General features: G+C 50.2%; 3 protein-coding genes across 5 annotated transcripts in view; 2 read left to right on the top strand and 1 right to left on the bottom strand.

Moving 5' to 3' along the window:
- Positions 1–27,472, top strand: psen2 (presenilin 2). Of its 3 annotated transcripts, XR_003928199.1 has the most exons (12): positions 1–139; positions 1,778–1,926; positions 5,097–5,302; positions 8,720–8,861; positions 10,257–10,324; positions 11,298–11,518; positions 13,655–13,753; positions 14,149–14,232; positions 14,328–14,417; positions 14,546–14,661; positions 17,131–18,440; positions 27,460–27,472. XR_003928199.1 is itself a non-coding variant. In XM_030050575.1 (11 exons), the coding sequence occupies exons 2-11, from the start codon at positions 1,795–1,797 to the stop codon at positions 17,284–17,286; spliced, it is 1,314 nt and encodes a 437-aa protein (XP_029906435.1). In that variant the 5' UTR covers positions 1–139; positions 1,778–1,794; the 3' UTR covers positions 17,287–19,017. The 3 variants fall into 3 exon arrangements, 2 of the variants coding, with proteins under 2 accessions (XP_029906435.1, XP_029906436.1); XM_030050575.1 differs by lacking the exon at positions 27,460–27,472 and having other exon boundaries at positions 17,131–19,017; XM_030050576.1 differs by lacking the exon at positions 27,460–27,472 and having other exon boundaries at positions 2–139; positions 5,100–5,302; positions 17,131–19,017.
- Positions 19,895–24,840, bottom strand: dpy30 (dpy-30 histone methyltransferase complex regulatory subunit). The gene is made up of 5 exons (XM_030050577.1): positions 24,724–24,840; positions 23,578–23,618; positions 23,242–23,289; positions 22,697–22,836; positions 19,895–20,080 (listed from the first exon to the last, which is right to left on the bottom strand). Exons 1-5 carry the CDS (start codon positions 24,731–24,733, stop codon positions 20,008–20,010), a joined length of 312 nt encoding a protein of 103 aa, XP_029906437.1. The 5' UTR covers positions 24,734–24,840; the 3' UTR covers positions 19,895–20,007.
- The window catches only part of spast (spastin), an 11,601-nt gene continuing 9,144 nt past the window's right edge, over positions 25,422–27,878 (top strand). The window contains exons 1-3 of the mRNA XM_030050574.1: positions 25,422–25,905; positions 27,055–27,138; positions 27,301–27,384. Of these exons, the coding sequence (XP_029906434.1) occupies positions 25,626–25,905; positions 27,055–27,138; positions 27,301–27,384 (448 nt within the window). The 5' untranslated portion in view covers positions 25,422–25,625. The remainder of the gene's footprint in view (positions 25,906–27,054; positions 27,139–27,300; positions 27,385–27,878) is intronic.

Here is a 27,878-nt window from a genome sequence, read left to right on the forward strand (position 1 = left end):
CGCGCGCACTCAGCCTCCAGTGTCTGCTGCTGCGGTCACGAGCTTGTTGCCATGGTGATCACGTGGTGCGCGGTCAGCTGACTGTGGACTTCCGGGTTGTGTCGTCAGCTCTTCATGTCGGAACGGCAGGATTAAAAAGGTAAAAGCTTCATTTTGTTTGTTTGTTTGTTTGTTTGTTTGTGAACGTGCGCGTGACCGCGTCATAACCCGCAGCTTTCATTCTGCTTCCGCCCGGATCCAACCGACCCGATCTAACCCGGACCCGGACCCGGACCCGCTTCCTGCCCGGGTTCAGGCTGTTTACCTCCTCCGTGCTGTCGAAGCCCTGAACCTCTCTCTCCTCTCTCTCTCTCTCTCTCTCTCTCTCTCTTTCTCTCTCTCTCTCTCTCTCTCTCTGTCTCTCTCTGTCTCTCTCTGTCTCTCTCTCTCTCTTTCTCTCTCTCTCTCTCTCTTTCTCTCTCTCTCTCTCTCTCTGTCTCTCTCTGTCTCTCTCTCTCTCTCTTTCTCTCTCTCTCTCTCTCTCTCTCACACACACACACACACACACACACACAGAGGCTGAGTCCACACACCTCACCTGTTCTCACGCCCTGCGTTCCAAATCTCATACTTCTACTTTTTACTTTTAGTGTGTACTGCAGCTGCCCTTACAAAGTGTGCAGTGTAGTATGCAGTATGCATGCCAATTCTTTTCCCCTACTAAATAGTATGGTAGTGTGAGTGTTGGAACGCAGGGCCGTTAACGGGTTCCGTGTGTGTCGGTTCTCATGACGTCAGCAGGTGTTCCTGGACCTCCTGCCTTAACGGTTATAATTAAATCCGATTCCTAATCTGGTTAATTTATTTAGTTCATTGATGGCTGGCACAGTTAAGTGAAACTGTGATAGCAGAAATATTCTAAACCGTATTTTGTTTTATTTTCTTTATAATAAAAATTGTGAAACTTAAAGGAAACAGTGTGTTTAGCTAAACCTCTAAATCATGTGACTGTCAGGATTATTAATCCCAGTATCCTGCTGGATGAAGCTACAAACCCACCGTCTGAAGTTCAGCACCGTTCACAGATTACGGCTTGAAACGTCCAATGAGCTTTTACTTTGAAAAAAGCTCAGAGACAGTTCTGACACCTTGACTTTGCTGTGTCTGTATCAGATAAATATGATGTATTTATCACTGCCAGCGGTTTAATAAATGAAAAGTATTTCAGGTGAGGTTTCTTGGGTTCATGAGAACGGCAGCGTCAGATTTAGCTGCAGGGTCATGACAGTTCACACGCATGATGACATGTTTTTATATCCACATGACACGCCTGAAGATTAACAGGGTGGAGTGCAGCTGCCTTCAAAAACATTAGTGTGGCCTCAGCTTGCCTCACCTGTCCTCACCTGGCCTCACCTTGCCTCACCTGGCCTTACCTGGCCTTACCTGTCCTCACCTGGCCTCACCTTGTCCCACCTGTCCTCACCTGGCCTCCCCAGCCTCCCCAGCCTCCCCAGCCTCACCTGGCCTCACCTGGCCTGACCTTGTCTCACCTTGTCTCACCTGGCCTCACCTTGTCTCACATTGCCTCACATTGCCTCACCTTGTCCCACCTGTCCTCACCTGGCCTCCCCAGCCTCCCCAGCCTCACCTGGCCTCACCTGGCCTGACCTTGTCTCACCTTGTCTCACCTGGCCTCACCTTGTCTCACATTGCCTCACCTTGTCCCACCTGTCCTCACCAGCCTCCCCAGCCTCACCTGGCCTCACCTTGCAACACCTCCCTGTTTTCTGTGCAGGTGCAAAGTGTCTCAGCATGAACGCGTCAGACAGCGAGGAGGACTGCTACAACGAGAGGACGGCGCTGGTCCAGGCCGAGAACCCGGCGCTGCCGTCTTACCGGCCGGAACCTGAGCAGGCCCCGCCCACCAACGCCGAACCCAAAATGGTAAAATGAGTTTGTTTTACCTGAGACTCAAATCCTTTTCGGTCACACAGTTTTGACAAAGTTCAAAAACAGTTCAGTTGGTGTAACAGGATGAGCTGAACATCAGGGATCGACTGATGGAGATGTTCCTGATGATCAGTAATCCGCCACCTCAGACCCAAACAAGTGTTTAATTTTCATTGTTATGATGATGATGATGATTGTTATAGCAATAATTACAGTATCATAGTGAGGACTAATAAAATATGAAATAAAACACTAATATCTAAGATCAAGAGTAGTAATAATTATAATGTAGGATTACTCGCTTGGCCAGACTATCACAAATAAATGGGGAAATGATAAGAATAAACTTATCAACACTTTAAGAGTGATGACTAGTTTATTACGGCAACTGGGCCGGAGAAAGACGTAATAATGACCGATGAAACTACGTTTCTGGTGATCAGGCAGAAAAGCAGTTTATATCGGGAATATTACTCCTTGAAATGATAGTCTATGCCTGGAAATAATCAACTCAAAATAAAAAGGGCAGTCGGATCTTTTCCGAATAGGGATCAAGAATTCCACTCACAAAAACCACTCAACAACGAACGTGAATTTAACACACTTTATTACTACACCTACTGATTATACACAACTAACTACGATAGGTGATATGCATATGATTACGACAGACAACACAAACAGACAAACAAACAGTGAGGCATGTAATGAATGGCAAAAAGGGTAAGGAAACGCGAAATGGATAAAAACAAACAGTGACTGAAATGTGGCACAAAATAGATATCGCATCAGTGCAAAATGAACCAATGTGTACCTAGAGAGTGAGCCAATTTGGAAACGCGGGGTTTGAGCCAATAAATGTTAAAATACCGCACCAGAGTCTAAGCAAATAGAGGGTTAGGTTACTTGCTTGGTCTGGTAGCAGATCTCGCCGGAGTTTTGAAGTCCGCAGGTTGACGGTGGAGGGCCAGCTGGTTGCAGCAGGAGGCAGGAGACGACAGCGGCGTGCGGAGCTGGAGCTAAGGCTCGGGATGGAATGGATGCTTGCTGGAACGGAGTCCCGCAGGAAAAACTCTGCGGGTGCGTGGGTCTTAGAAGCTCTCCCAGCGGAGGCTTTGCGATGAGACGCTCTGATGGTATAAGCTCTGATTCTCTCTCAGGTACACAGAGGTTTTAACCCCTGCAGTCCCTCCTCAGGCGGGAAAGTTTGGCCAATCAGGTGGCTATCTGTTATCATAAACTTTAGGAGGGATGCCCCTCGTCTCAACTTACTGACCAATCAGGGCCGCCTGAGGGGGGGTTCACAGACAGAGAGTTAATTGCCCTGGGATGAAAGTATTTAACAGGTTTTCGTATCATCCAACCTGTAAGAGGAATTTTGGAGATGACCTAAAGATTGACTTCACCTTATCCTGAGTAGCACAATGATACCTAACATGACATACAAAATCACAACATGGTCCCATCCACATCTGCCAATTCATTTAAGCAGATGTAAGTTAGGTTTTTCCAACAAGCCTGACCCTTGTCACTGATTTGCGGAACGTTTGGTTACTCATATAGCTGCACAGTTCATTTAGAAAGATAAAGTCCACCTTTTTAATATGCAACAAAGCTCCTGTGTGTGTGTGTGAGTGTAGGTGGGGGTCTTTGCTCGCATTCCTTGTGTTTAGTGGGGGTCTGCTCTCCTTATCAGGAGAGGATGCAGGGTTTAGGAATGTGACTCTTTGACCTCTGGTACCTGCAAATCAAGGGTTGGTTGAGTCATTGAGACTGTTAGGGCCCACTCACATTGGCAAGTTTGAGCCCGTATCGTGCTAAAGCCAAAATCCCCCCCCCCCCAGTCCCCGGCTGGCCTGCACTCACATTACCTAAAGCCCAAACGCGCCCAAGCCCCCGGTGTGCACATCATCACGTTGAAATACGACAACAGGCATGGCCCGACGTCATTATAAATCAGTATAGTTCAAATACATTCATCATGTCTTCCTTTTAACTAAAAAACGTTTTTGGTCCTTTTAATCAGACATGGGATGTTTATTTACCTTGACAGTTTCGGAGGTAACTTCCTCCTTCTTCAGAAAGGTCCAACTGACAGCCGGAGCGGCACCTGTCAGATCCGGCAGACCGGGTGACCGGGTGGCCGCACACCGCGCGGTGCCGCGGCCAGTGCCGGCCGGTGCCGACGCGGTGCCGGCCAGCACCAGGTCTGCCGGATCTCCGCACACAGACTGCTGTACTTTCATTATAAACCGACTTTTGTTTCTACGCGGTTGCAGCAGCACAACGGACAGCGACACAGACAACATGGTTGATTATTGATTGCGCAACGCGGCCATTCGCCGGTAATCAAGCTGCGCACATTAAACAATTTTGCAGAGGCAGGAGGAAAGTTGCATGATTTACATCCGCGCACTGCGTGCATGACCGTGCATGTGCTCATGTATGCGCCCGTACCGCGCTGAAGCACACCCCCTCCAACCGTGCAGAGCGGGGGAAGTTACTGTATTCAAGCACGATACGGAGCGATCACACTGGTCAAAGAATCCGGATTTTAGGGGCAATCGTGCTTGGGCGCGGATCAAACTTGCCAATGTGAGTGGCCTCGTAGAGTCCTTGGGGGGAATAGAACACAAATCCCTGACCCTCTGGTCACCTAGTGAGGGGCAAAATGTTCATTCCAGTGTTTTTCTATGTGGTCGCTGGGTGAGAAACAGGATGCCTTTATTACACTAAACTGGCAAAGGTTGCTGCGGTCAAACGGCAGGCGTGCCATTGGATGGTGTTTGTCTCCGAGCCTGGAAACCTGGATCCTACAATAATAATAATGATCATAAAGGGTCCTCTGTGTGTGGAGTTTGCATGTTTTCCTGTGTCTGCGTGGGTTTCCATCAGGAGCTCCGGTTTCCTCCCACAGTCCAAGACCTGCAGGTCAGGTGAACTGGAGGTACTAAATTGCCCCTCAGTGTGAATATGTCTGTCTGTCTGTCTGTCTGACCTGCGACCTGTCCAGGTGTTCCCCTGCCTTCTGCCCAGTGAGCGCTGGGACAGGCTCCAGCTCCCCCGCAACCCTTCCAGGTTAAGTGGCTTGGAAAATGAATGAATGAATGAATAATATTGATAATGACGATAACAGTAGGGCCTCTGGTCTTGTGTTGGTCCAACAGGGCGGGGCGAGACGGGGCGGCTCACCCGTGCTGGACGGCGGCGAGGCGGACCAGGAGGCCGACGTGGACGATGAGGAACTGACCCTGAAGTACGGAGCCAAACACGTCATCATGCTGTTTGTCCCCGTCACGCTCTGCATGGTCGTCGTGGTCGCCACCATCAAGTCGGTCAGCTTCTACACGGAGAAGAACGGCCAGCAGCTGTACGTCCACACCTCTGTCCCCGCTGTCCACTCAGGTCCACTCAGGTCCACTCAGGTCCACTCGGGTCCACTCAGGTCCCCGCTGTCCACTCAGGTCCACTCAGGTCCACTCAGGTCCCCGCTGTCCACTCAGGTCCAGTCAGGTCCACTCGGGTCCACTCAGGTCCACTCAGGTCCACTCAGGTCTACTCAGGTCCACTCAGGTCCCCGCTGTCCACTCAGGTCCAGTCAGGTCCACTCGGGTCCACTCAGGTCCACTCAGGTCCACTCGGGTCCAGTCAGGTCCACTCAGGTCCAGTCAGGTCCACTCGGGTCCACTCAGGTCCACTCAGGTCCACTCAGGTCCAGTCAGGTCCCCGCTGTCCACTCAGGTCCAGTCAGGTCCACTCAGGTCCACTCGGGTCCACTCGGGTCCACTCGGGTCCACTCGGGTCCACTCAGGTCCACTCAGGTCCACTCGGGTCCACTCAGGTCCCCGCTGTCCACTCAGGTCCACTCAGGTCCACTCAGGTCCCCGCTGTCCACTCAGGTCCAGTCAGGTCCACTCGGGTCCACTCAGGTCCACTCAGGTCCACTCAGGTCCACTCAGGTCTACTCAGGTCCACTCAGGTCCCCGCTGTCCACTCAGGTCCACTCAGGTCCCCGCTGTCCACTCAGGTCCAGTCAGGTCCACTCGGGTCCACTCAGGTCCACTCAGGTCCAGTCAGGTCCCCGCTGTCCACTCAGGTCCACTCAGGTCCAGTCAGGTCCACTCGGGTCCAGTCAGGTCCACTCAGGTCCAGTCAGGTCCACTCGGGTCCACTCAGGTCCAGTCAGGTCCACTCAGGTCCGCTCAGGTCCAGTCGGGTCCACTCAGGTCCACTCAGGTCCACTCAGGTCCAGTCGGGTCCACTCAGGTCCAGTCAGGTCCACTCAGGTCCACTCAGGTCCACTCGGGTCCACTCGGGTCCACTCGGGTCCACTCAGGTCCAGTCAGATCTGCTCAGGTCCACTCGGGTCCGCTCAGGTCCACTCGGGTCCACTCAGGTCCAGTCAGGTCCAGTCAGGTCCAGTCAGGTCCAGTGGGGTCCACTCAGGTCCAGTCGGGTCCGCTCAGGTCCACTCGGGTCCACTCAGGTCCAGTCAGGTCCAGTCAGGTCCAGTCAGGTCCAGTGGGGTCCACTCAGGTCCAGTCAGGTCCACTCAGGTCCAGTCGGGTCCAGTCGGGTCCACTCAGGTCCAGTCGGGTCCACTCAGGTCCACTCAGGTCCAGTCAGGTCCAGTCAGGTCCACTCAGGTCCAGTCGGGTCCACTCAGGTCCACTCAGGTCCAGTCAGGTCCAGTCAGGTCCACTCAGGTCCACTCAGGTCCACTCAGGTCCAGTCCAGCTGCGTTCTCACAGTTTTTGAAAATGTTTTTGAAAACGTCTGTCTCTTCTGTCCTCATGAAAACTGTTTTGTTTGCTGAAAACTGAACTTGGAAAAGTGTTTTCTTCTGTTGTGGTGTGGCCGGTTACAGGAAGCAGTTTGGGACGCTGACCTCACACAGGTCCCACTTTGATCCTGCACTTCTTTTTAACAACTCATGTCCCTCCTGCGGTTTAAGTTTCATGAAAACCGGTTAGTCCAGGAAGAGCTGGGAAGAATCCAGAAAGCCTCATTCAGACAGGATGTGTTTTCAGTGTCTGTAAGGTCATAATAACGGCAGGAGCTCTGTAAGGAAGTTGGTGTGTGATACGTCTGTGATGCGTTCAGCCTGTTAGGACGACGAAAACAACAGCGCCGTCACTCCAAATACGTTCTGTGCATCTCGCTGATTTTCCACTGGCTTACCCAAAATGTAAAAGTTTACCGACTGATGAATAAAGCACTTCCAGCAGTTGATGTAGGTGTTTATATACAGTCCGCCTGTAGCTGTGCAGATTATAATCTTGCTGCAGAAAATGATCTCATCTGAAGCCTCTGACAAGCTGATCCACTTCTGAACGTCTTTGACGGCCTTCAGTCTCATAGCTCAGCTTCCACGAGCGCCCCCTCTGTGATCGCCTTTGTTAACCCAGAGTTCAAGGAAACCTGGGACTTTGGTTCCAAGGAGTGAGAATAGATGAACTCTAGGTGTGTTACCATGGCAACTGGCGACCTGGCGCTAACCTGCTCGGTAGCAGCTTCACCTGAGCTGACCTTATCAAGGCCATCGCGGTCAGGATCCTGGCCTGACATGTCAGGGTTTGTTCAGGGTTTCCATCCAAAATACTTTTCATCTGGAGGAACAGAGCGTAGGATTTTAACTGAGTTGGGGGCAGAAATGGGGTCTAATATTCATAAACATGTTTTTTATAAATGTATAAAAAACAAGGAAAGAAGAATCATAGTGTTGTCACATGTGCTGGTCCTAGTTTTACATGGGCGGCCATGTTGCTTCTCCTTGTTTCTGTGGTGGCTCAGGCAGGACAGCCCAAACCACAGTTTCTCTCTGGTGAGTGGCTGATGGGAGAGTGAGGCGGCTGGCAGTGAACTGCTGTAACTGCCACCAAAGAAGAAGAGCAGGTAGCTTTGCTGTGGTTGTGTTCCTGGTGGATCAGACCTTCACACATGAAGAGCATGTGAGTGTTAAACCCAGTTTGACCCCAGTCAGTGTTTAACGTCTAAATAAATGATTGTCATTTTTTTGGCTTCATATTTAACGAGTTTTTCTACTGTAATGTGTCCTACCGGGTAAACATGAAAGTCATGATGACATGTTTTCAATGTCCTGTAATCACTTTGTAACGCATCAGTTATAAATAACAAAAATCTGTACTTAGAAATAATATAAAGCCATTAAAACACCAAAAATTAATATTTCTGTCCAGTTTTAGGTCAATCAGTGAGATTTTATGGTGATTTGCATGTTTTTCCATAGTGGCGTAACAGGAATACTGGATGTATAAGTGGGGGGGGGTTATGTTTTATTTAAAGGGCTATTTAGGTCGTCAACAAAGAAACATAAAGTACCGACACATAAACTTTGGTAACAATTTTAGTTCTAATAATTTAGTGGAGGTTTAAACTGCAGGGGTCAAACTGAGCCCAAACATAAAGGATGTTAGTGAATGTGAACAGAACAGGGTGAGGGTTAAACTGATGAAGAAACAAAACAGACGGAGCAGAAAGAGAACGGGGCCGACGACAGAAAATGAGAAAAAATTGTTGGTCTGTTTTGTTGCATTCTGCCTGGTCACCATTAGATGGCGCTAAAATCCTACACACTGTTCCTTCAAAAAACTGAGGAGCTGATGTCGGGTTAGATTACTGTCCCATCTGACATCATTAGCTTCATGCTGAGGGCCACAGAGGTGGGATGAGTCTGTGGCCCCGCCCTCAGCGAGTCAGAGCACAGTGTGGAGGTGTGTGTTCTGACGTGTGTGTGTGTGTGTGTGTGTGTGTGTGTGCTGTGCAGGATCTACACACCGTTCACAGAGGACACAGCGTCTGTCGGCCTGCGGCTGCTAAACTCCGTCCTCAACACCATCATCATGATCAGCGTCATCGTGGTCATGACCATCTTCCTGGTCGTCCTCTACAAGTACCGCTGCTACAAGGTGAGTGCACACGCTCCTGTCAGGGGTCAGAGGTCAGGATGCACATAAGGTACACACAGCGCTTCACCCTGTTTTTCCTTCTTCATAAATCTTTTGATAAATGATGAGAATGTGAACGCCTGACAATCAACCAATCAGTCAATCAGCTGCCATTGACATCCTCACAATACATGACAATAGAGTACAGTACAATACAGTACAGTACAGTACAATACAGTACAATACATGACAATAGAGTACAATACAGTACAATACAGTACAATACATGACAATACAGTACAATACAGTACAATACAGTACAATACAGTACAATACAGTACAGTACAATACAATACAATACAATACAGTACAATACAGTACAATACAGTACAATACAGTACAGTACAATACAATACAATACAATACATGACAATAGAGTACAGTACAGTACAGTACAGTACAATACAGTACAATACAGTACAGTACAATACAATACAATACAATACATGACAATAGAGTACAGTACAGTACAGTACAGTACAGTACAATACAATACAATACAATACAATACAGTACAATACAATACAATACATGACAATAGAGTACAGTACAGTACAATACAGTACAATACAATACAATATGACATACAGGACACAGATAACTAATATTGAGGACCAATAGTCATTTGTCCTAAATACGAAAAAAGAGAAGCACCAACACAAACAGGACACTTAACAGTGTGTCCCTTCAGCAGGTTAACAGTGTGTCCCTGAACGCTGCAGGTTAACAGGTTTACAGCGTGTCCCTGAACGCAGCAGGTTCAGTGTGTGTCCTTGAACGCAGCAGGTTAACAGGTTTACAGTGTGTCCCTGAACGCAGCAAGTTAAGTGTGAGTCCCTGAACGCAGCAGGTTCAGTGTGTGTCCCTGAACGCAGCAGGTTAACAGGTTTACAGTGTGTCCCTGAACGCAGCAAGTTAAGTGTGAGTCCCTGAACGCAGCAGGTTCAGTGTGAGTCCCTGAACGCAGCAGGTTCAGTGTGTGTCCCTGAACGCAGCAGGTTAACAGGTTTACAGCGTGTCCCTGAACGCAGCAGGTTAACAGGTTTACAGCGTGTCCCTGAACGCAGCAGGTTAACAGGTTTACAGCGTGTCCCTGAACGCAGCAGGTTCAGTGTGTGTCCCTGAACGCAGCAGGTTAACAGGTTTACAGCGTGTCCCTGAACGCAGCAGGTTAACAGGTTTACAGCGTGTCCCTGAACGCAGCAGGTTAACAGGTTTACAGCGTGTCCCTGAACGCAGCAGGTTCAGTGTGTGTCCCTGAACGCAGCAGGTTAACAGGTTTACGGCGTGTCCCTGAACGCAGCAGGTTAACAGGTTTACGGCGTGTCCCTGAACGCAGCGTGTGTTGTCTTGCAGTTCATCCACGGCTGGCTCATCCTGTCGTCCCTCATGCTCCTCTTCTGGTTCAGCTTCATGTACCTCGGGTGAGTGGGCCTCTAATCAATAATTAATAATCAATACATTACACTGATCATAACCACTATTGATCATAATTCCTTTGTATCCTCTTAAAGAAGGATTATTTATGTATTATGTAACGTCTCTATTTATATTAATATATTTGCAGTAAACTGTGCATTAATGACAGAGTATTAAATCTTTGGTTTCTAAGTTTGTGTCCATGAAAGAAATTTAATATCTACCGTTCCAGCAGCCGGACGGGACAGGGCTGCACCTGAGCAGCGTCGGGACGCTGTGGGACAGACGCTGTGGGACAGACGCTGTGGGACAGACGCTGTGGGACAGACGCTGTGGGACAGTGTTGGGGAGGTGTGGGACAGACGCTGTGGGACAGACGCTGTGGGACAGACGCTGTGGGACAGACGCTGTGGGACAGTGTTGGGGAGGTGTGGGACAGACGCTGTGGGACAGACGCTGTGGGACAGACGCTGTGGGACAGTGTTGGGGAGGTGTGGGACAGACGCTGTGGGACAGACGCTGTGGGACAGACGCTGTGGGACAGTGTTGGGGAGGTGTGGGACAGTACAGGAAGGTGTGGGACAGTGTTGGGGAGGTGTGGGACAGTACAGGAAGGTGTGGGACAGTGTTGGGGAGGTGTGGGACAGTACAGGAAGGTGTGGGACAGTACAGGAAGGTGTGGGACAGTACAGGAAGGTGTGGGACAGTGTTGGGGAGGTGTGGGACAGTACAGGAAGGTGTGGGACAGTGTTGGGGAGGTGTGGGACAGACGCTGTGGGACAGACGCTGTGGGACAGACGCTGTGGGACAGTGTTGGGGAGGTGTGGGACAGTACAGGAAGGTGTGGGGCAGTGTTGGGGAGGTGTGGGACAGTACAGGAAGGTGTGGGGCAGTGTTGGGGAGGTGTGGGACAGCCGGTGCAGGACAGCCGGTGCAGGACAGTTGTTAGTTGTGTCCTGATGTGTCCTCTGTCCACAGGGAGGTGTTCAAGACGTACAACGTGGCGATGGATTACCCGACGGTGGGGATGATCATCTGGAACTTTGGGGCGGTGGGGATGATCTGCATCCACTGGAAGGGCCCCCTGCAGCTGCAGCAGGCCTACCTCATCGTCATCAGCGCCCTCATGGCGCTCGTCTTCATCAAGTACCTGCCCGAGTGGTCGGCCTGGGTCATCCTGGGCGCCATCTCCATCTATGGTGAGCGCTCAGGGCGGGGCCGTCAGCTGCCACCTGTCTAACTCTCTGCGGCTCCTCTGTGCAGAAAGTGACAGACCCCAAACCCAAACCTGTGAGAAGCCTGACCTCTAGTGGTGACAGGTCCCACCTGCACTTTACTTTCACCACTAGAGGTCAGGCTTCACACAGGTTTGGCTCTGGCCATGACTTCTTTGTTGGTTTCGTATCTCTGAGCCGTGCGCTCACTGCTGCCGCCGGGGGTCACAGGGTCACTTCCTTAAAGCTGCGCTGAGCAAAGCTGAGGGCCATTTAGACTCAACTGAAAACAACAACACAAAATAACAAACAGAAATAAGCACGTTAGTTATTATTATGTTATAAGTTATAAGTTAAATTATAAGTTATTTATCTGTGAGTCAAGCTGATGATGCCAGCCGTGCAGATTCAACACAGTAAAATGACACAGTATTTAGTAGTGGAGCAGGTGAATATCAGAGGAACAGATCAGAGGAGGAGGATGGAGAAGGCTGGATTGGCAGGGAGGAGCCAAGCCTGGAGACATTTATAAACCAGGAGAAGCACTCCGAAATGACGGGAGGGTGATGTTCTCCCAGGAGCACCTGTGGCTGAGAACCCACCTGAGTTCCTGACTTACTGCAGACTGTTTAACGCCTGAGTGGGTTCACCCAGGAGAACGTCATCACAGTAACATATACAGCATGTGATAAAAACATGAAGGAGTGTCTCTGCAGCAGCAGGAAAGAGAGGGGCGGAGTCTGGAGGTGCCACACACGTTCTTCAGCTTAGAGATGTTCTGCATGTTTTTCGTTCTTTCAGTTATGATGTTCTTTATTAGTCATGAGATGTTCTGACTGTGTTCCAGTGAAGGTCCAGTAACAGTTTATTTGTTCAAAGCAGACAAAAGATTACACAGACCACAAATTACCAGATTATCACACAGAGACAACAGACTACCAACCAGAGACCACAGATCAAATTACCAAACAGAGACCACAGATGACCAGATTACCAGATCACCACAAATTACCAGAGAACTCAGGTTGCCGAAACAGATTACCACAAATTACCAGAGAACTCAGATTACCAAACAGATTACCACAAATTACCAGAGAACTCAGATTACCAAACAGATTACCACACATTACCAGAGAACTCAGATTACCAAACAGATTACCACAAATTACCAGAGAACTCAGATTACCAAACAGATTACCACACATTACCAGAGAACTCAGATTACCAAACAGATTACCACACATAACCAGAGAACTCAGATTACCAAACAGATTACCACAAATTACCAGAGAACTCGGATTACCAAACAGATTACCACAAATTACCAGAGAACTCGGATTACCAAACAGATTACCACACATTACCAGAGAACTCGGATTACCAAACAGATTACCACACATTACCAGAGAACTCAGATTACCAAACAGATTACCACACATTACCAGAGAACTCAGATTACCAAACAGATTACCACACATTACCAGAGAACTCAGATTACCAAACAGATTACCACACATTACCAGAGAACTCAGATTACCAAACAGATTACCACACATTACCTGACAGCCTGCATCGGGCTAGTCCAGGTGTTTGGTGGAAACTTCAGAACCACAAGCCGACAGACTGAAGTTTCCTTCAGATTTTCACCTCCAGGAGGCGCACAACTCCATGGCTTTGTCTGCCTGTGGGCGTGTCCGAGTGGGCGTGTCTGCCTGTGGGCGTGTCCGAGTGGGCGTGTCTGCCTGTGGGCGTGTCCGAGTGGGCGTGTCCACGTGGGTGTGTCCGAGTGGGCGTGTCTGCCTGTGGGCGTGTCCGAGTGGGCGTGGACGAGTGGGTGTGACTGAGTGGGTGTGACTGAGTGGGCGTGTCCACGTGGGCGTGTCTGCGTGGGCGGGACAAGGGCTGAGTGGGCGTGGTCCTGTGAATGCAGCGTGGCTGTCTGACAGCTGCTCACCTGTAACAAACTATGAAATATTCAAAACTATTCCCAAACTCTAGCTGAGGGAAAGTGAATAGAATCTTCTGGTGTGTGTGTGTGTGTGTGTGTGTGTGTGTGTGTGTGTGTGTGTGTGTGTGTGTGTGTGTGTGTGTGTGTGTGTGTGTGTGTGTGTGTGTGTGCAGACCTGGTGGCCGTCCTGTGTCCTAAAGGTCCTCTCAGGATGTTGGTGGAAACGGCTCAGGAACGCAACGAGCCCATCTTCCCTGCTCTGATTTACTCCTGTGAGTCACGCATCATTATTGTTATTGTTATTGTTATTGTTGTTGATATTGTTATTGATATTGTTATTGTTATTGTTGTTGATATTGATATTGATATTGATATTGTTGTTGTTGTTGATATTGATATTGATATTGTTGTTGTTGTTGTTGTTGTATCATCAGTCCTGCATGTTGTCGGTGAAACTTTAATGCTCAGTCAAGTGACATCATCAGACATCAGGATGACAGATTTTTTAAAAAAATATTTGCTGTTAATCTGTTCTGTCTGTGATTATTCCAACATGAACTGCAGTGTTTCTGCAGGATCTGTTGAGGCCCGGAGTTTAAATGTTTGATGTTATGTTGGTGTGTGTGTGTGTGTGTGTGTGCGTGTGTGTGTGTGTGTGGTCCTGCAGCTGCCATGGTGTGGACGGTGGGCATGGCGAACCCGTCGGCGCACAGCGAGCGCCCGGCGCAGGACGCCGCTCCGCTGTGGGAAGGTACAGCCCAGCTTCAGTTGGGGTTGGGGTTAGGACGTCCCGCCTCCTGCTGGTCACTGCTGCGCTGTTTGCTGAATTTCTGTTTGTGTGTTAAGGCGAAGAGGCGGAGCAGAGCAGCGCAGGGGCGGAGCCAGAGAGCAGACCGTCCAGGTCCTACCCAGCAGATGAGGACCTAGAAGAGGACAGTAAGTTCAGTTTCATTAACTCTAATTGAATCGACTCCACCGGCCACCCTGCAGGTGGACACAGGTGAGCTCCAGGTGGGTCGGGGGTCAAACTTCAGGCGCTCAGGTGTGTCTGCTGTATTTCTCAGGGGGAGTGAAGCTCGGCCTCGGGGACTTTATCTTCTACAGCGTGTTGGTGGGCAAAGCCGCCGCCACCGGAGAAGACTGGAACACCACGCTCGCCTGCTTCGTCGCCATCCTTATTGTAAGGCTCTCACACACACACACACACACACACACTCACGCCAGGTGACAGGTCAGGTCAGATTAGCTCCATCAGCGTCTGTCAGACTGAACTCACCTGTCAGCTGATAGGACAGGAAGTGAAGAATTTCTTTGGAAACTATTTCCTAAAGACAAACAGCAGCAAACCGACGTCCTGCAGCTCAGGGCGAAGGGACACGGCCGGGAAAGGTGGAGGGATACGGGGCGGAGGGATACGGGGCGGAGGGATACGGGGCGGAGGGATACGGGGCGGAGGGATACGGGGCGGAGGGATACGGCCGGGAAAGCTGGAGGGATACGGGGTGTAGAGACGGGGCGGAGGGATACGGGGTGTAGAGACGGGGCGGAGGGATACGGGGTGTAGAGATGGGGTGGAGGGATACGGGGCGGAGGGATACGGGGTGTAGAGATGGGGCGGAGGATACGGTGTGTAGAGACGGGGTGGAGGGATACAGGGTGGAGGGATACGGGGTGTAGAGACGGGGCGGAGGAATACGGGGCGAAGGGACACGGGCGGGAAAGGTGGAGGGATACAGGGTGGAGGGATACAGGGTGGAGGGATACAGGGTGGAGGGATACAGGGTGGAGGGATACGGGCGGGATACGGCGTGTAGAGATGGGGTGGAGGGATACGGGGCGGAGGGATACAGCGTGTAGAGATGGGGTGAAGGGATACGGGGCGGAGGGATATGGCGTGTAGAGACGGGGCGGAGGGATACGGCGTGTAGAGATGGGGTGGAGGAATACGGGGCGAAGGGATACGGTGTGTAGAGACGGGGTGGAGGGATACGGCGTGTAGAGACGGGGCGGAGGGATACGGGGCGGAGGGATACAGCGTGTAGAGATGGGGTGGAGGGATACGGCGTGTAGAGACGGGGCGGAGGGATACGGGGCGGAGGGATACGGCGTGTAGAGATGGGGTGGAGGAATACGGGGCGAAGGGATACGGTGTGTAGAGATGGGGTGGAGGAATACGGGGCGGAGGGATACGGCGTGTAGAGATGGGGTGGAGGAATACGGGGCGAAGGGATACGGTGTGTAGAGACGGAGCGGAGGGATACGGCGTGTAGAGACGGGGCGGAGGGATACGGCGTGTAGAGACGGGGCGGAGGGATACGGGGCGGAGGGATACGGCGTGTAGAGACGGGGCGGAGGGATACGGCGTGTAGAGACGGGGCGGAGGGATGCGGCGTGTAGAGACGGGGCGGAGGGATACGGGGCGGAGGGATACGGCGTGTAGAGACGGGGCGGAGGGATACGGCGTGTAGAGACGGGGCGGAGGGATACGGCGTGTAGAGACGGGGCGGAGGGATGCGGCGTGTAGAGACGGGGCGGAGGGATGCGGCGTGTAGAGACGGGGCGGAGGGATGCGGCGTGTAGAGACGGGGCGGAGGGATACGGCGTGTAGAGACGGGGCGGAGGGATACGGGGCGGAGGGATACGGCGTGTAGAGACGGGGCGGAGGGATACGGGGCGGAGGGATACGGCGTGTAGAGACGGGGCGGAGGGATACGGCGTGTAGAGACGGGGTGGAGGGATACGGGGCGGAGGGATACGGCGTGTAGAGACGGGGCGGAGGGATACGGCGTGTAGAGACGGGGCGGAGGGATACGGCGTGTAGAGATGGGGCGGAGGGATACGGCGTGTAGAGACGGGGCGGAGGGATACGGGGCGGAGGGATACGGCGTGTAGAGACGGGGCGGAGGGATACGGGGCGGAGGGATACGGCGTGTAGAGACGGGGCGGAGGGATACGGCGTGTAGAGACGGGGTGGAGGGATACGGCGTGTAGAGATGGGGCGGAGGGATACGGCGTGTAGAGACGGGGCGGAGGGATACGGGGCGGAGGGATACGGCGTGTAGAGACGGGGCGGAGGGATACGGCGTGTAGAGACGGGGCGGAGGGATACGGGGCGGAGGGATACGGCGTGTAGAGACGGGGCGGAGGGATATATGTTTTTCTCGCTGTGCGCCCAAAAGCCCAAACATTAGCGTTTCCGGGGCGACGAGCCGCGCTGCCTTCATGTGTTTCAGAAGTTTTTATTCTGCCTGAAATGAACCCAGAATGTCTGCAGTTTGGTATTGATCACCGTATTGGTACTGATTGTATTGGTATTGATTGTATTGGTACTGATTGTATTGGTATTGATTGTATTGGTATTGATTGTATTGGTACTGATTGTATCGGTACTGATTGTATTGGTATTGATTGTATTGGTATTGATTGTATTGGTACTGATTGTATTGGTATTGATTGTATTGGTACTGATTGTATAGGTACTGATTGTATTGGTATTGATCACGATCAGTTTACACAGTAAATATCAGCTGGTTCAGTAGCTCTGGCATTTTCATCCGTTATATAATCTGGTGTAATCTGATGTTATCTGACATAATGTGTAGTGTGGTATAATCTGGTGTAATCTGGTGTAATCTGGTGTAATCTGCAGGGCCTGTGCCTCACTCTGCTGCTGCTGGCCATCTTTAAGAAAGCTCTGCCGGCTCTGCCCATCTCCATCACCTTCGGCCTGGTCTTCTACTTCTCCACAGATTACCTGGTCCGACCTTTCATGGACAGCCTGGCCGATCACCAGTTCTACATCTGAAGCTCCGCCCCCCTCCTACGGCAGGGCAGCCATTGGTCGATAAAATGCACAAACACTTCCTCTCATGCCTGTCTTCTTCCTGTCTTCAGTCGTTTTCCTGCAGCAGAGATTTGTGTGGGGAAGCAAAGTTTAAAGTGAATAAAGGCGCCCGACAACAGGAAGTGATGTCACTGCTGGAGTCGGCGCTCCGGCGGCGCTCAGGTGGACGTCTGGTTCCTTGTGGCCTTCGGGCGCCGCTGTTCAAATCAAATCTGTCATTTTCTCATGGCGCCGGGGGGTTAAAGGTTAAAGGTTAAAGGTCTCTACTTTTCGCTTCAGCTCAGATTTTGTGGTGAATTTATTTTGTCGTCTGCTGCCACCTCAGTTTGTGTTTCTGCTTCCAAACGCCGCCCTCGCCTCGCCCTCGCCTCGTCGTGGCCTCGCCCTCGCCGTGGCCTCGCCGAGGCCTCGCCGTGACCCCGCCATGGCCTCGCCATGGCCTCGCTGTGGCCCCGCCCTCGCCTCGCCTCGCCATCGCAGCTTCCTGCTCCTGCACAGATGAAACTGTGGGACAGGAAGTGGCGACAGGCACCAGGTTTCTTCCTGTTGGTTTCCAGAGCGTCTTTGAGTGTCATGAAGAATTAGACCCTGAAATATCGTCCAGTGTCTCTTTCACAGAGACTGAACGAGCAGCAGAGACTGAAGTTTAAAGAACCAAAGAAGAAACCTGGTGCCTGTCGACGCTGAGAGGCCCAGACTCTGGGAATGCAGATGTGCAGGAAAGTCTTTCAGGACTCCAAACCGTTTTTACCGTCGGTGTTTTAGATCCTGAAACATTTTCCGGGTCAGTCATGAGGCTGTGAGCTCGTCTGTGATTGGCTGGAAGGCCGACCAACAGGATCTCAGGCTTTTGCTTTAACTTGTGCTGAAGACAAACCCCCAAACCCAGAGCCGCGTTTTTGTTTGTTTGTTTGTTTGTTTGTTAGTTTGTTAGTGAACCCGTTCATCTGAGCGTCCAAACAAACACATAAGCCAGAGGCCTGGAGAACACCTGGAGAACACCTGGAGAACGCCTGGAGAACCAGGGTTCTCCTGTGTCATGTCAGCATCCAATTCACCCACAGAACTAGAATTCAGTAGAACGGTCATCGCTCCGTCCAGCACAGAATAAAACAGTCAGAATGGATCTGTGTGTGTGTGTGTGTGTGTGTGTGTGTGTGTGTGTGTCATGCGGCGTTGACACCTCACCAGCAACACTCAGCAGAGAAAGCCGGTATTATCATGGCAAAGCTGTGTGTAAGCGGCTCATTCAGTAAAACCACACACACACACACACACTCTGTAAACATAAAACACACACACACTCTGTAAACGTAAAACACACACACTCACACACACGAGCAGTAAAAACATGTATGAATATAATAAAACATAAATCAAATGTGTTGTGGGATTTTATTTGAACAGTTCAGGGCTGTGATGTTGTCTGGCCTGCAGCGCCCCCCACAGGCCAGCAGGGGGACAGGTGTTCATGTCCTCAGGTGAAGGCAGCCGCAGCCGACACACACACACACACACACTCTGTCGGCCATGTTGGAGGACTGCCTGCACACCTGTGCTGGCTGAGCAGCAGGTGGCGCTGTCTCACCTGAAGTCTGACTGAGGGAGTTTCCATGTGAAAGACACTGAAATGTTTTATAATCCATCATCTACTCAATAAATTATGGGATGGCATGTTTCATGTGTGTTTGTGGTTCCTGGATGAAGTTTTAGGTTTTGGATCGGCCAGGTGTCAGACCTGAAACTTTGGACCTGGATTATGTAATCCATCCTATTTTTAATCAGGATTAAATACAATTCAATCTATTTAAATGTTTGTGAAGGGCAGAATTTAATCCTGATAAACTGGATTATGAAATCCAGGTCCAGAGAGGGAGACCATCAGAGCGTTCTGTAATCTGTAATCTCAGGGGTCAGAGGCTGTTTAACCTTCGGCTGCAGCACTGAGGGTTCTGTCAGGAACGTTAAGCCTTCAGGTTCCTGTGACAGTGTTCAATGTGAATCAGTACAGAGGAGCCGTAAAGCGCTCAATCTGCTGCAAAACCTCAAACCACACATGATGTCAGGATGAATAATCCACGTTTCTTAATCCCAGGGCTGCGGTGGCTCCGTTACTCAGGTTCAGCTGGTCAGAAAACGTTTCTTGAATCAGAAGCATGTCAGCAGAACAGAGCAGCGAACACACACACACACACACACACACACACACACACACACACACACACACACACCGCGTAGCTCGATGGATTATTGATTGATTAGTTTTGTAGCTGTGGCCACAGGGAAGGGGGATTAGGATTTTTCATTTTTGGATTTTATTTTCTTTGTCAGCTATTCTGAGGGTCTTATTGCAAACCGAACGTGAACATCTGAATCAGCTTTAGCTTGGAAAGCTTCAAAATAAAAGGCCCCATCAGCTTTAGCTTGAAAAGCTTCAAAATAAAAGGCCACGCCAGCTTTAGCTTGAAAGCTTCAAAATAAAAGGCCACGCCAGCTTTAGCTTGAAAGCTTCAAAATAAAAGGCCACGCCAGCTTTAGCTTGAAAGCTTCAAAATAAAAGGCCACGCCCCTCTGTGCAACATCTTTATTTTGTGGTTTACAAAAGAAAACAATAAAAAAGGAAAAGAAAAGCTACGAGCTCCTGAAGGTCATCAGGTCAAAGGTCAGGCGGAGCCTCCAGGACTAGTTCCTCTCCTCAAACTGGGCCTTGTTCTTCAGGAGGAACGCCGCCAGGTACTCGATGGGGTTGGGAGGCCTGAGAGCAAAACAAACAAACAAACAAACAAACAAACATGAGACACATCACAAGACAGAGAGGACACACCCACTTTAACAATTTGAGGCTGCTGGCCCCGCCCACTCCACCCGCCCGGAGGCTGCTGGCCCCGCCCACTCCATCCACCCCGAGGCTGCTGGCCCCGCCCACTCCACCCGCCCGGAGGCAGCTGGCCACGCCCACTCCACCTGCCTGGAGGCTGCTGGTTCCAAACCAACAAGTGGGTTTGAAGTTCTCAGACGATGGGTTCTTTGTTCGTTGTTCATGTTTGCATGATGTGAAATTATCATGCTGATATGCTAACAACATGCTAACTACCGTTATCATCATGCTAACGACATGTTAACAACACCCTGACAACCCATTATCATCATGCTAACTACATGCTAACTACCATTATCATCATGCTAACAACATGCTAACTACCATTATCATCATGCTAACAACACCCTGACAACCATTATCATCATGCTAACAACATGCTAACTACCATTATCATCATGCTAACAACACCCTGACAACCATTATCATCATGCTAACAACATGCTAACTACCATTATCATCATGCTAACGACATGCTAACAACACCCTGACAACCCATTATCATCATGCTAACAACATGCTAACTACCATTATCATCATGCTAACAACATGCTAACTACCATTATCATCATACTAACAACATGCTAACAACATGCTAACTACCATTATCATCATGCTAACAACATGCTAACTACCATTATCATCATGCTAACAACATGCTAACTACCATTCTCATCATGCTAACGACATGCTAACAACACCCTGAAAACCCATTATCATCATGCTAACAACATGCTAACTACCATTATCATCATGCTAACATGCTAACAACATGCTAACTACCATTATCATCATGCTACAACATGCTAACTACCATTATCATCATGCTAACGACATGCTAACAACACCCTGACAACCCATTATCATCATGCTAACAACATGCTAACTACCATTATCATCATGCTAACAACATGCTAACAACATGCTAACTACGTTATCATCATGCTAACAACATGCTAACTACCATTACCATCATGCTAACAACATGCTAACTACCGTTATCATCATGCTAACAACATGCTAACTAACATTATCATCATGCTAACAACATGCTAACAACATGCTAACTACCGTTATCATCATGCTAACAACATGCTAACTACCATTATCATCATGCTAACAACATGCTAACTACCATTATCATCATGCTAACAACACCCTGACAACCATTATCATCATGCTAACAACACCCTGACAACCCATTATCATCATGCTAACAACATGCTAACTACCATTATCATCATGCTAACAACACCCTGACAACCCATTATCATCATGCTAACAACATGCTAACTACCATTATCATCATGCTAACAACATGCTAAGTACCATTATCATCATGCTAACAACATGCTAACAACATGCTAACTACCATTATCATCATGCTAATAACATGCTAACTACCATTATCATCATGCTAACAACATGCTAACTACCATTCTCATCATGCTAACGACATGCTAACAACACCCTGACAACCCATTATCATCATGCTAACAACATGCTAACTACCATTATCATCATGCTAACATGCTAACAACATGCTAACTGCCATTATCATCATGCTACAACATGCTAACAACATGCTAACTACCATTATCATCATGCTAACGACATGCTAACAACACCCTGACAACCCATTATCATCATGCTAACAACATGCTAACTACCATTATCATCATGCTAACAACATGCTAACAACATGCTAACTACCGTTATCATCATGCTAACAACATGCTAACTACCATTACCATCATGCTAACAACATGCTAACAACATGCTAACTACCGTTATCATCATGCTAACAACATGCTAACTACCATTATCATCATGCTAACAACATGCTAACAACATGCTAACTACCGTTATCATCATGCTAACAACATGCTAACTACCATTATCATCATGCTAACAACATGCTAACTACCATTATCATCATGCTAACAACATGCTAACAACATGCTAACTACCGTTATCATCATGCTAACAACATGCTAACTACCATTATCATCATGCTAACAACATGCTAACTACCATTATCATCATGCTAACAACACCCTAACAACCATTATCATCATGCTAACAACACCCTGACAACCCATTATCATCATGCTAACAACATGCTAACTACCATTATCATCATGCAGGGCAGAGGTGGGATTGGAACCCGGGACGCTGCAGTCGGGACTCGACCCTGATAAGAGGAGCCGCTACCAACATGTCACTGACATCTACAGTTTAACACACACACACACCACACCACGCCACGCCACACCTGTGTGTGTGTGTGTGTGTGTGTGTGTGTGTGTGTACCTCTCCTTGGCGAGCAGCGACAGCCCCTGCAGCAGGATGTGTGTGTGTGTGTGTGTGTGTGTGTGTGTGTGTGTACCTCTCCTTGGCGAGCAGCGACAGCCCCTGCAGCAGGATGTGTGTGTGTGTGTGTGTGTGTGTGTGTGTGTGTGTGTGTGTGTGTGTGTGTGTGTGTGTGTGTACCTCTCCTTGGCGAGCAGCGACAGCCCCTGCAGCAGGATGGGCACCACCGTCTGGTCCAGGTAGGCCCGGGTCGGCAGCGCCTGCAGGTCCACCTTCTGCTTCAACACCTTGTCTGCCCCCTTCTCACTGTCCACTATCCTCTGCACACGCACACGCGCACACACACACACACACACACACACACACACACACACACACACACACACACACACACACACACACACACACACACACACACACAAACACACACAGCAGTTATTTAGAATCGATATCAAGAAGTTCACACCACACTACATATCATCTGGGATGGTACATATGTTGCCATGGTGATCTGACATGTTACTATGGTGATCTGACATGTTACTATGGTGATCCTGTTCAATTTTGGACAAAGTTAAGGACTTATTAATTTTACAGTAATTAATATATAAATATATAAAACTAAATATTAAAGCGATATCTAAATGAAACTTAACGGCAAAATGAGAGAAACAAACAGACCAAATGAAAACAGGCTGGATGTATTTATGAACACACACACACACCTGGATGTTCTCTGTCAGGCCGTACTCAGCGTGCGGGTTCTCAGCCACCTGAAGGAACACACACACACACACACACACACACACACACACACACACACACACACACACAGCAACGTGAATGAACACACTCCAGAGCAGGAGGACAGGGAGAGCTGAAGGCCTGTGGTGGTATTATTCTTACTTTTTTTATTTATATGTCCTTGTATGTATGTGTCCATTATATTGTAATATAATTTCTAATTCAACTAACTCTCTGCTCTTCATGTGGAGCAGAGTAACGGCTGTGAGCCACATTACACACACACACACATACAGAAACACTCTGGTGACACTTACTGCAGTGTGAGCCTCCATGGACTGATCTGCATCTGTGTGATCTGGAACACACACACACACACACACACACACACACACTGTTAGCTCAGTGTTTGTAAGGTAAGGTGAGCCTCAGCTGCCCCGTGGTACAGACGCTGCAGGGTTCGGGTTCGGGTTCGGGTTCGGGACTGAAGCAGGTCGTCCCTGCAGCCGATCTGCACGACACCCAAGCCTCTATCGTGTCATAAAGCGGAGCTGGAGTCACTTCCGGGCCGCATCCCTCCGCAGACCCTGCGGGGTTCGGGTTAGTCTGAGCTCCTCTCCTCTTTCCAAAAACAAACAAAGGAAGGAAAACGGACGGGATTTTGAATGGAGGCTGGCGTCTCATAGACACGGGGCTCTGAGGGAGGAAAACCCGAACCCTCATCAAACCCTAAGCCCTGAACCCTGAGCCCTGAACCCTCATCAAACCCTGAGCTCTAAACCCTGAGCCCTAAACCCTGATCCTAAAACCTGAGCCCTGAACCCTCATCAAACCCTGAGCCCTGAACCCTGAGCCCTGAACCCTCATCAAACCCTGAGCTCTAAACCCTAAGCCCTGAACCCTGAGCCCTGAACCCTGAGCCCTAAACCCTCATCAAACCCTGAGCCCTGAACCCTCATCAAACCCTGAGCCCTGAACCCTGAGCCCTGAGCCCTGAACCCTGAACCCTGAGCCCTGAACCCTGAACCCTTGGGCTCCAGTCCTTGGGCTGGCGGCTTCACAGATGCTAACCGTTAGCTCAGTTTCTCAGTACTCATGTTTTTAAAGTTAGTTCTGAACCTGGGAAGTAAAACATGAACCAGCGGAGGCCGGCGGGGCTCGGGAACGGGATAATCCCGGTAATAATCCCGTTAAGGGTTAGTTAGGGTTAGGGTTAGGGTTAGGGTTAGCGCCGCAGTTAGCATCAGTCCGTTGGTGTGTTAGCCGGCGTGCTAACGTCCCGCTGAGCAGCCGGTTAGGGCTAAAGCTAAAGCTAAAGCTAAAGCTAAGGCTAGCGGCTAGCTGAGCGTCCCCTCCTCCGTGTTTCGGTCTCAAAGCCGCTCAGAGTTCATCGCCTCACCGGAGACAAACAACACAACAACACAAACAACAATAAAAACAGTCCCTGGTTAACAATAACTCACCGTCCGCCATGTTTGTTGTTGGTCGTTACGCCAAATGCGTGCAGCTGCGGCTCTTCTTCTTCTTCTTGTTATTTGATGGCGGTTGGTAAGCAGCTTTGTGGAGCATCACCGCCCCCTGCCGGACAGGAGTGTGGCTCAGACTGGACACTGCACGTTATTCTGCCACAAATCCCCGTCCTGTCTGAAATATAGTTCATGTCTGCTGGCCTCTGTGGCCTTCCTCTGAGCGGTGAGGCTTCTTGTTCCTCTGCACTGACTCTTTACTGCTTCTCTCTCTCTTTGTTATAACATTAATAACATTAATAACATTAATAACATTAATAACATCACCGCTCTGCTGCTCTGCTGCCTGGCTTCCGGTTCAAGACAGCGGAACAATCCCGCCGGAGAAAAGGCAAGTTTTTATTTATTTATTTATTTTATTTTATTTTTTTTTTTAAATAAAATAAAAGCATAAATGGTGCCCCGGGAAAACGTAGGGACCAGGTGTCACGTGACGGGGTGAGCAGAATAAAACATACAGAGTATTGTTATATAAAATGTTGTTGTGAGATTATGCAGTGGAATCATTTAGCATCTTCTGGTGGCACATGATGAGGGCACGCACTCGATGAAAGGCTGACAGAATATACAGATTCTCAAAATTCAAACTTAACATCGTTTATTGTTATATTTGACAGCTGACGACTTTCAGAAGCTTTTATTCTGAAGAAGCGAAGCGGAAGTGTGTTGCCTGCCATGTCACATGTTGGTAAACGTTCTCCTCTGTTCTCCTCTGTTCTCTGTTCTCCTCTGTTCTCTGTTCTCCTCTGTTCTCTGTTCTGTCTGTGTGGACGCGGTGGGTCGGTCCTGTACTGAACCGGACTCTGGGGCCGGGAGCGGGATGACATGGGACCGGATGAATGAGCTCCTGCGGGGGAAGCGGCAGCGCGGCTCCGCCGGCCGGAGGCGGTAGGTCGGCGCTGCGGTGGCTGTCCGCGCCGCTGCTGGCCGCCGCGGCCCTGCTGCGGCTGCTGCTGGCCTGGCTGTGGGCCGCCGCCCGGCCCGCCCGCGCCCCGCTGCCCGGCGGGGGGCGGCCGGAGGAGCCCGGAGGCTCCGACCGCAGCGAGCGGATCCGGAACCACCACCGGCAAGCCTTCCAGTTCATCTCCGCCGCCCTGAGGATCGACGAGCATGAGCAAGGTGCCGTACGTTCACTCACCTGACGTCACTCACACACCTGACGCCATTCACACACCTGACGCCACTCACACACCTGACGCCACTCCCACACCTGACGCCACTCACACACCTGACGCCACTCACTCACCTGACGTCACTCACACACCTGACGCCATTCACTCACCTGACGCCATTCACACACCTGACGCCATTCACACACCTGACGCCACTCACACACCTGACGCCATTCACACACCTGACGCTTCACAGCCAGCCGCGTCCTGGTGAAGGTGCACTTTCTGACAGAAAGCTCTTCCTCAGCTGGTTCACCGCTCGGGTCAGTTTGTGTTTGGTAAAAAACGGAACCAGAAGCTGTGAAAGTTGAGATTTTATTTCAAAACTGCTCGTTATTTCGGATAGGAGCCAAACTGAAGACGTCAACACATTGAAACTGTCGTAAATCGCGTTTCAGGTGTTCAGAGGCTGAGCAACGATTTCTGACTGATTACTGTCACTGTGTTGGTCTGTTGTTCTGTCAGCCTGCTGCCTTGCTCAGCGACACTGCAGCAGGCTGGCCCTGCTCTGTGATTGATGACCAGTTATTAATGATCAGTTATTGATGATCAGTTATTGATGATCAGTTACTGATGATCAGTTATTAATGATCAGTTATTGATGATCAGTTACTGATGATCAGTTACTGATGATCAGTGATTGATGATCAGTTGTTGTTTTGTGTGCGTGGCTGCTGGCTGTTTTGACTGAGCAGCTGATCGGTGATCAGTCTGCAGGCCTGATCGATCAGAGCCGGCACAGATATTGGAACAGATATTGGAACAGATATTGGAACAGATATTGGAACAGATATTGGAACAGATATTGGGAAGCTGTCAGCTGGTGTTTGACTCAGCTGATTGAAACTGGTTGTGACCTGCTGCCTGTGGGCAAAGTGGTGTGACGCCGCTCTTGACCAAAACTTTGAAAAGTGATTTTATTAAGAAAAAGAGAGAAAAGCGTGTTTGACTCTGAACTGTGATCAGATTCAGGGCCTGTCCCGGCCTGTCCCAGCCCGGCCCGGCCCGGCCCGGCCCGGCCCGGCCCGGCCCGGCCCGGCCCGGCCTGGCCCGGCCCGGCCCGGCCCGGCACAGTAACAGCTGGCTGTGTGTTCAGGTCCCAAGCACGAGGCGGTGCAGCTCTACAGACGAGGCATCGCTGAGCTGGAGAGAGGCATCGCCGTCCAGATCCCCGAAGGAGGTGAGCTACAGTCTGAACACGTCCACTTCCTGTCTGCTTGTTTATCCTCTTCTGTGTGTGTGTGTGTGTGTGTGTGTGTGTGTGTGTGTGTGTGTGTGTGTGTGAGTTAGGCTGCTGTGATTGGTTCAGTAGGTTGACAGGATGAACTGTGTTGTTTTCCAGGACACAAACATGAGCGGGACAAACGTCTGCAGGCCAAGATGACCACCAACCTGATCATGGCCAAAGACCGCCTGCAGCTGCTCGGTACGCCGCCGTGATGTCACTGACGTGCAGGCAGGCACGGGCCAATCACCAGCCCCGATCAGTTCACAACGTCAGAACAGCTCATTATTTATTTATGATTCTGTAAGGTGGAGAAGTGAGATCATGTTGGAGGGACGGGCTCAGGCTCCAGGGGAGGGATGAGGGGAAGACAGGAGGGATGGAGGGATGGAGGGATGGAGGGTGGGGGAGGGAGGGATGGAGGGTGGGGGAGGGATGGAGGGGGGCGGGGGTGCGGCCTGCAGCCCAGAGGCAGGCCCCACCCCCAGGCGGCGTCAGGGCGGCTGAGTGCCGTGAAAAGTCTCCCCGTCAGGCTGCAGATGATTCTGAAAGTCTGTCAGAGGAACTGAAATCAGCTGATTTGCCCCCCGGCCTGCAGAGCTCCACGCAGGCTGAAAGGCATCATGGGAAATGGAGTTGAACTTTGCTCTCTAACCTGCTTTTTGACTTTGTTTTGTTGTTTGTGTTGCTGTTTG

The sequence above is a fragment of the Myripristis murdjan genome, chromosome 1 (genome assembly GCF_902150065.1).
Source record: "Myripristis murdjan chromosome 1, fMyrMur1.1, whole genome shotgun sequence".
NCBI lineage: Eukaryota > Metazoa > Chordata > Actinopteri > Holocentriformes > Holocentridae > Myripristis > Myripristis murdjan.

What these genes read in the sequence shown, in the direction of transcription:
- dpy30 (XM_030050577.1), bottom strand. An exon ending in CCATGGAGGCTCACACTGCA is followed by an intron (nt 23,290 to 23,577) that starts GTAAGTGTCACC and finishes GTGTTCCTTCAG; the next exon opens with GTGGCTGAGAACCCGCACGC. An exon ending in GCCTGACAGAGAACATCCAG is followed by an intron (nt 22,837 to 23,241) that starts GTGTGTGTGTGT and finishes GTGCGTGTGCAG; the next exon opens with AGGATAGTGGACAGTGAGAA.
- psen2 (XM_030050575.1), top strand. Translation starts at nt 1,795, where the DNA reads ATGAACGCGTCAGACAGCGAGGAGGACTGCTACAACGAGAGGACGGCG. An exon ending in ACAAGTACCGCTGCTACAAG is followed by an intron (nt 8,862 to 10,256) that starts GTGAGTGCACAC and finishes GTTGTCTTGCAG; the next exon opens with TTCATCCACGGCTGGCTCAT. An exon ending in CGCCGCTCCGCTGTGGGAAG is followed by an intron (nt 14,233 to 14,327) that starts GTACAGCCCAGC and finishes TTGTGTGTTAAG; the next exon opens with GCGAAGAGGCGGAGCAGAGC.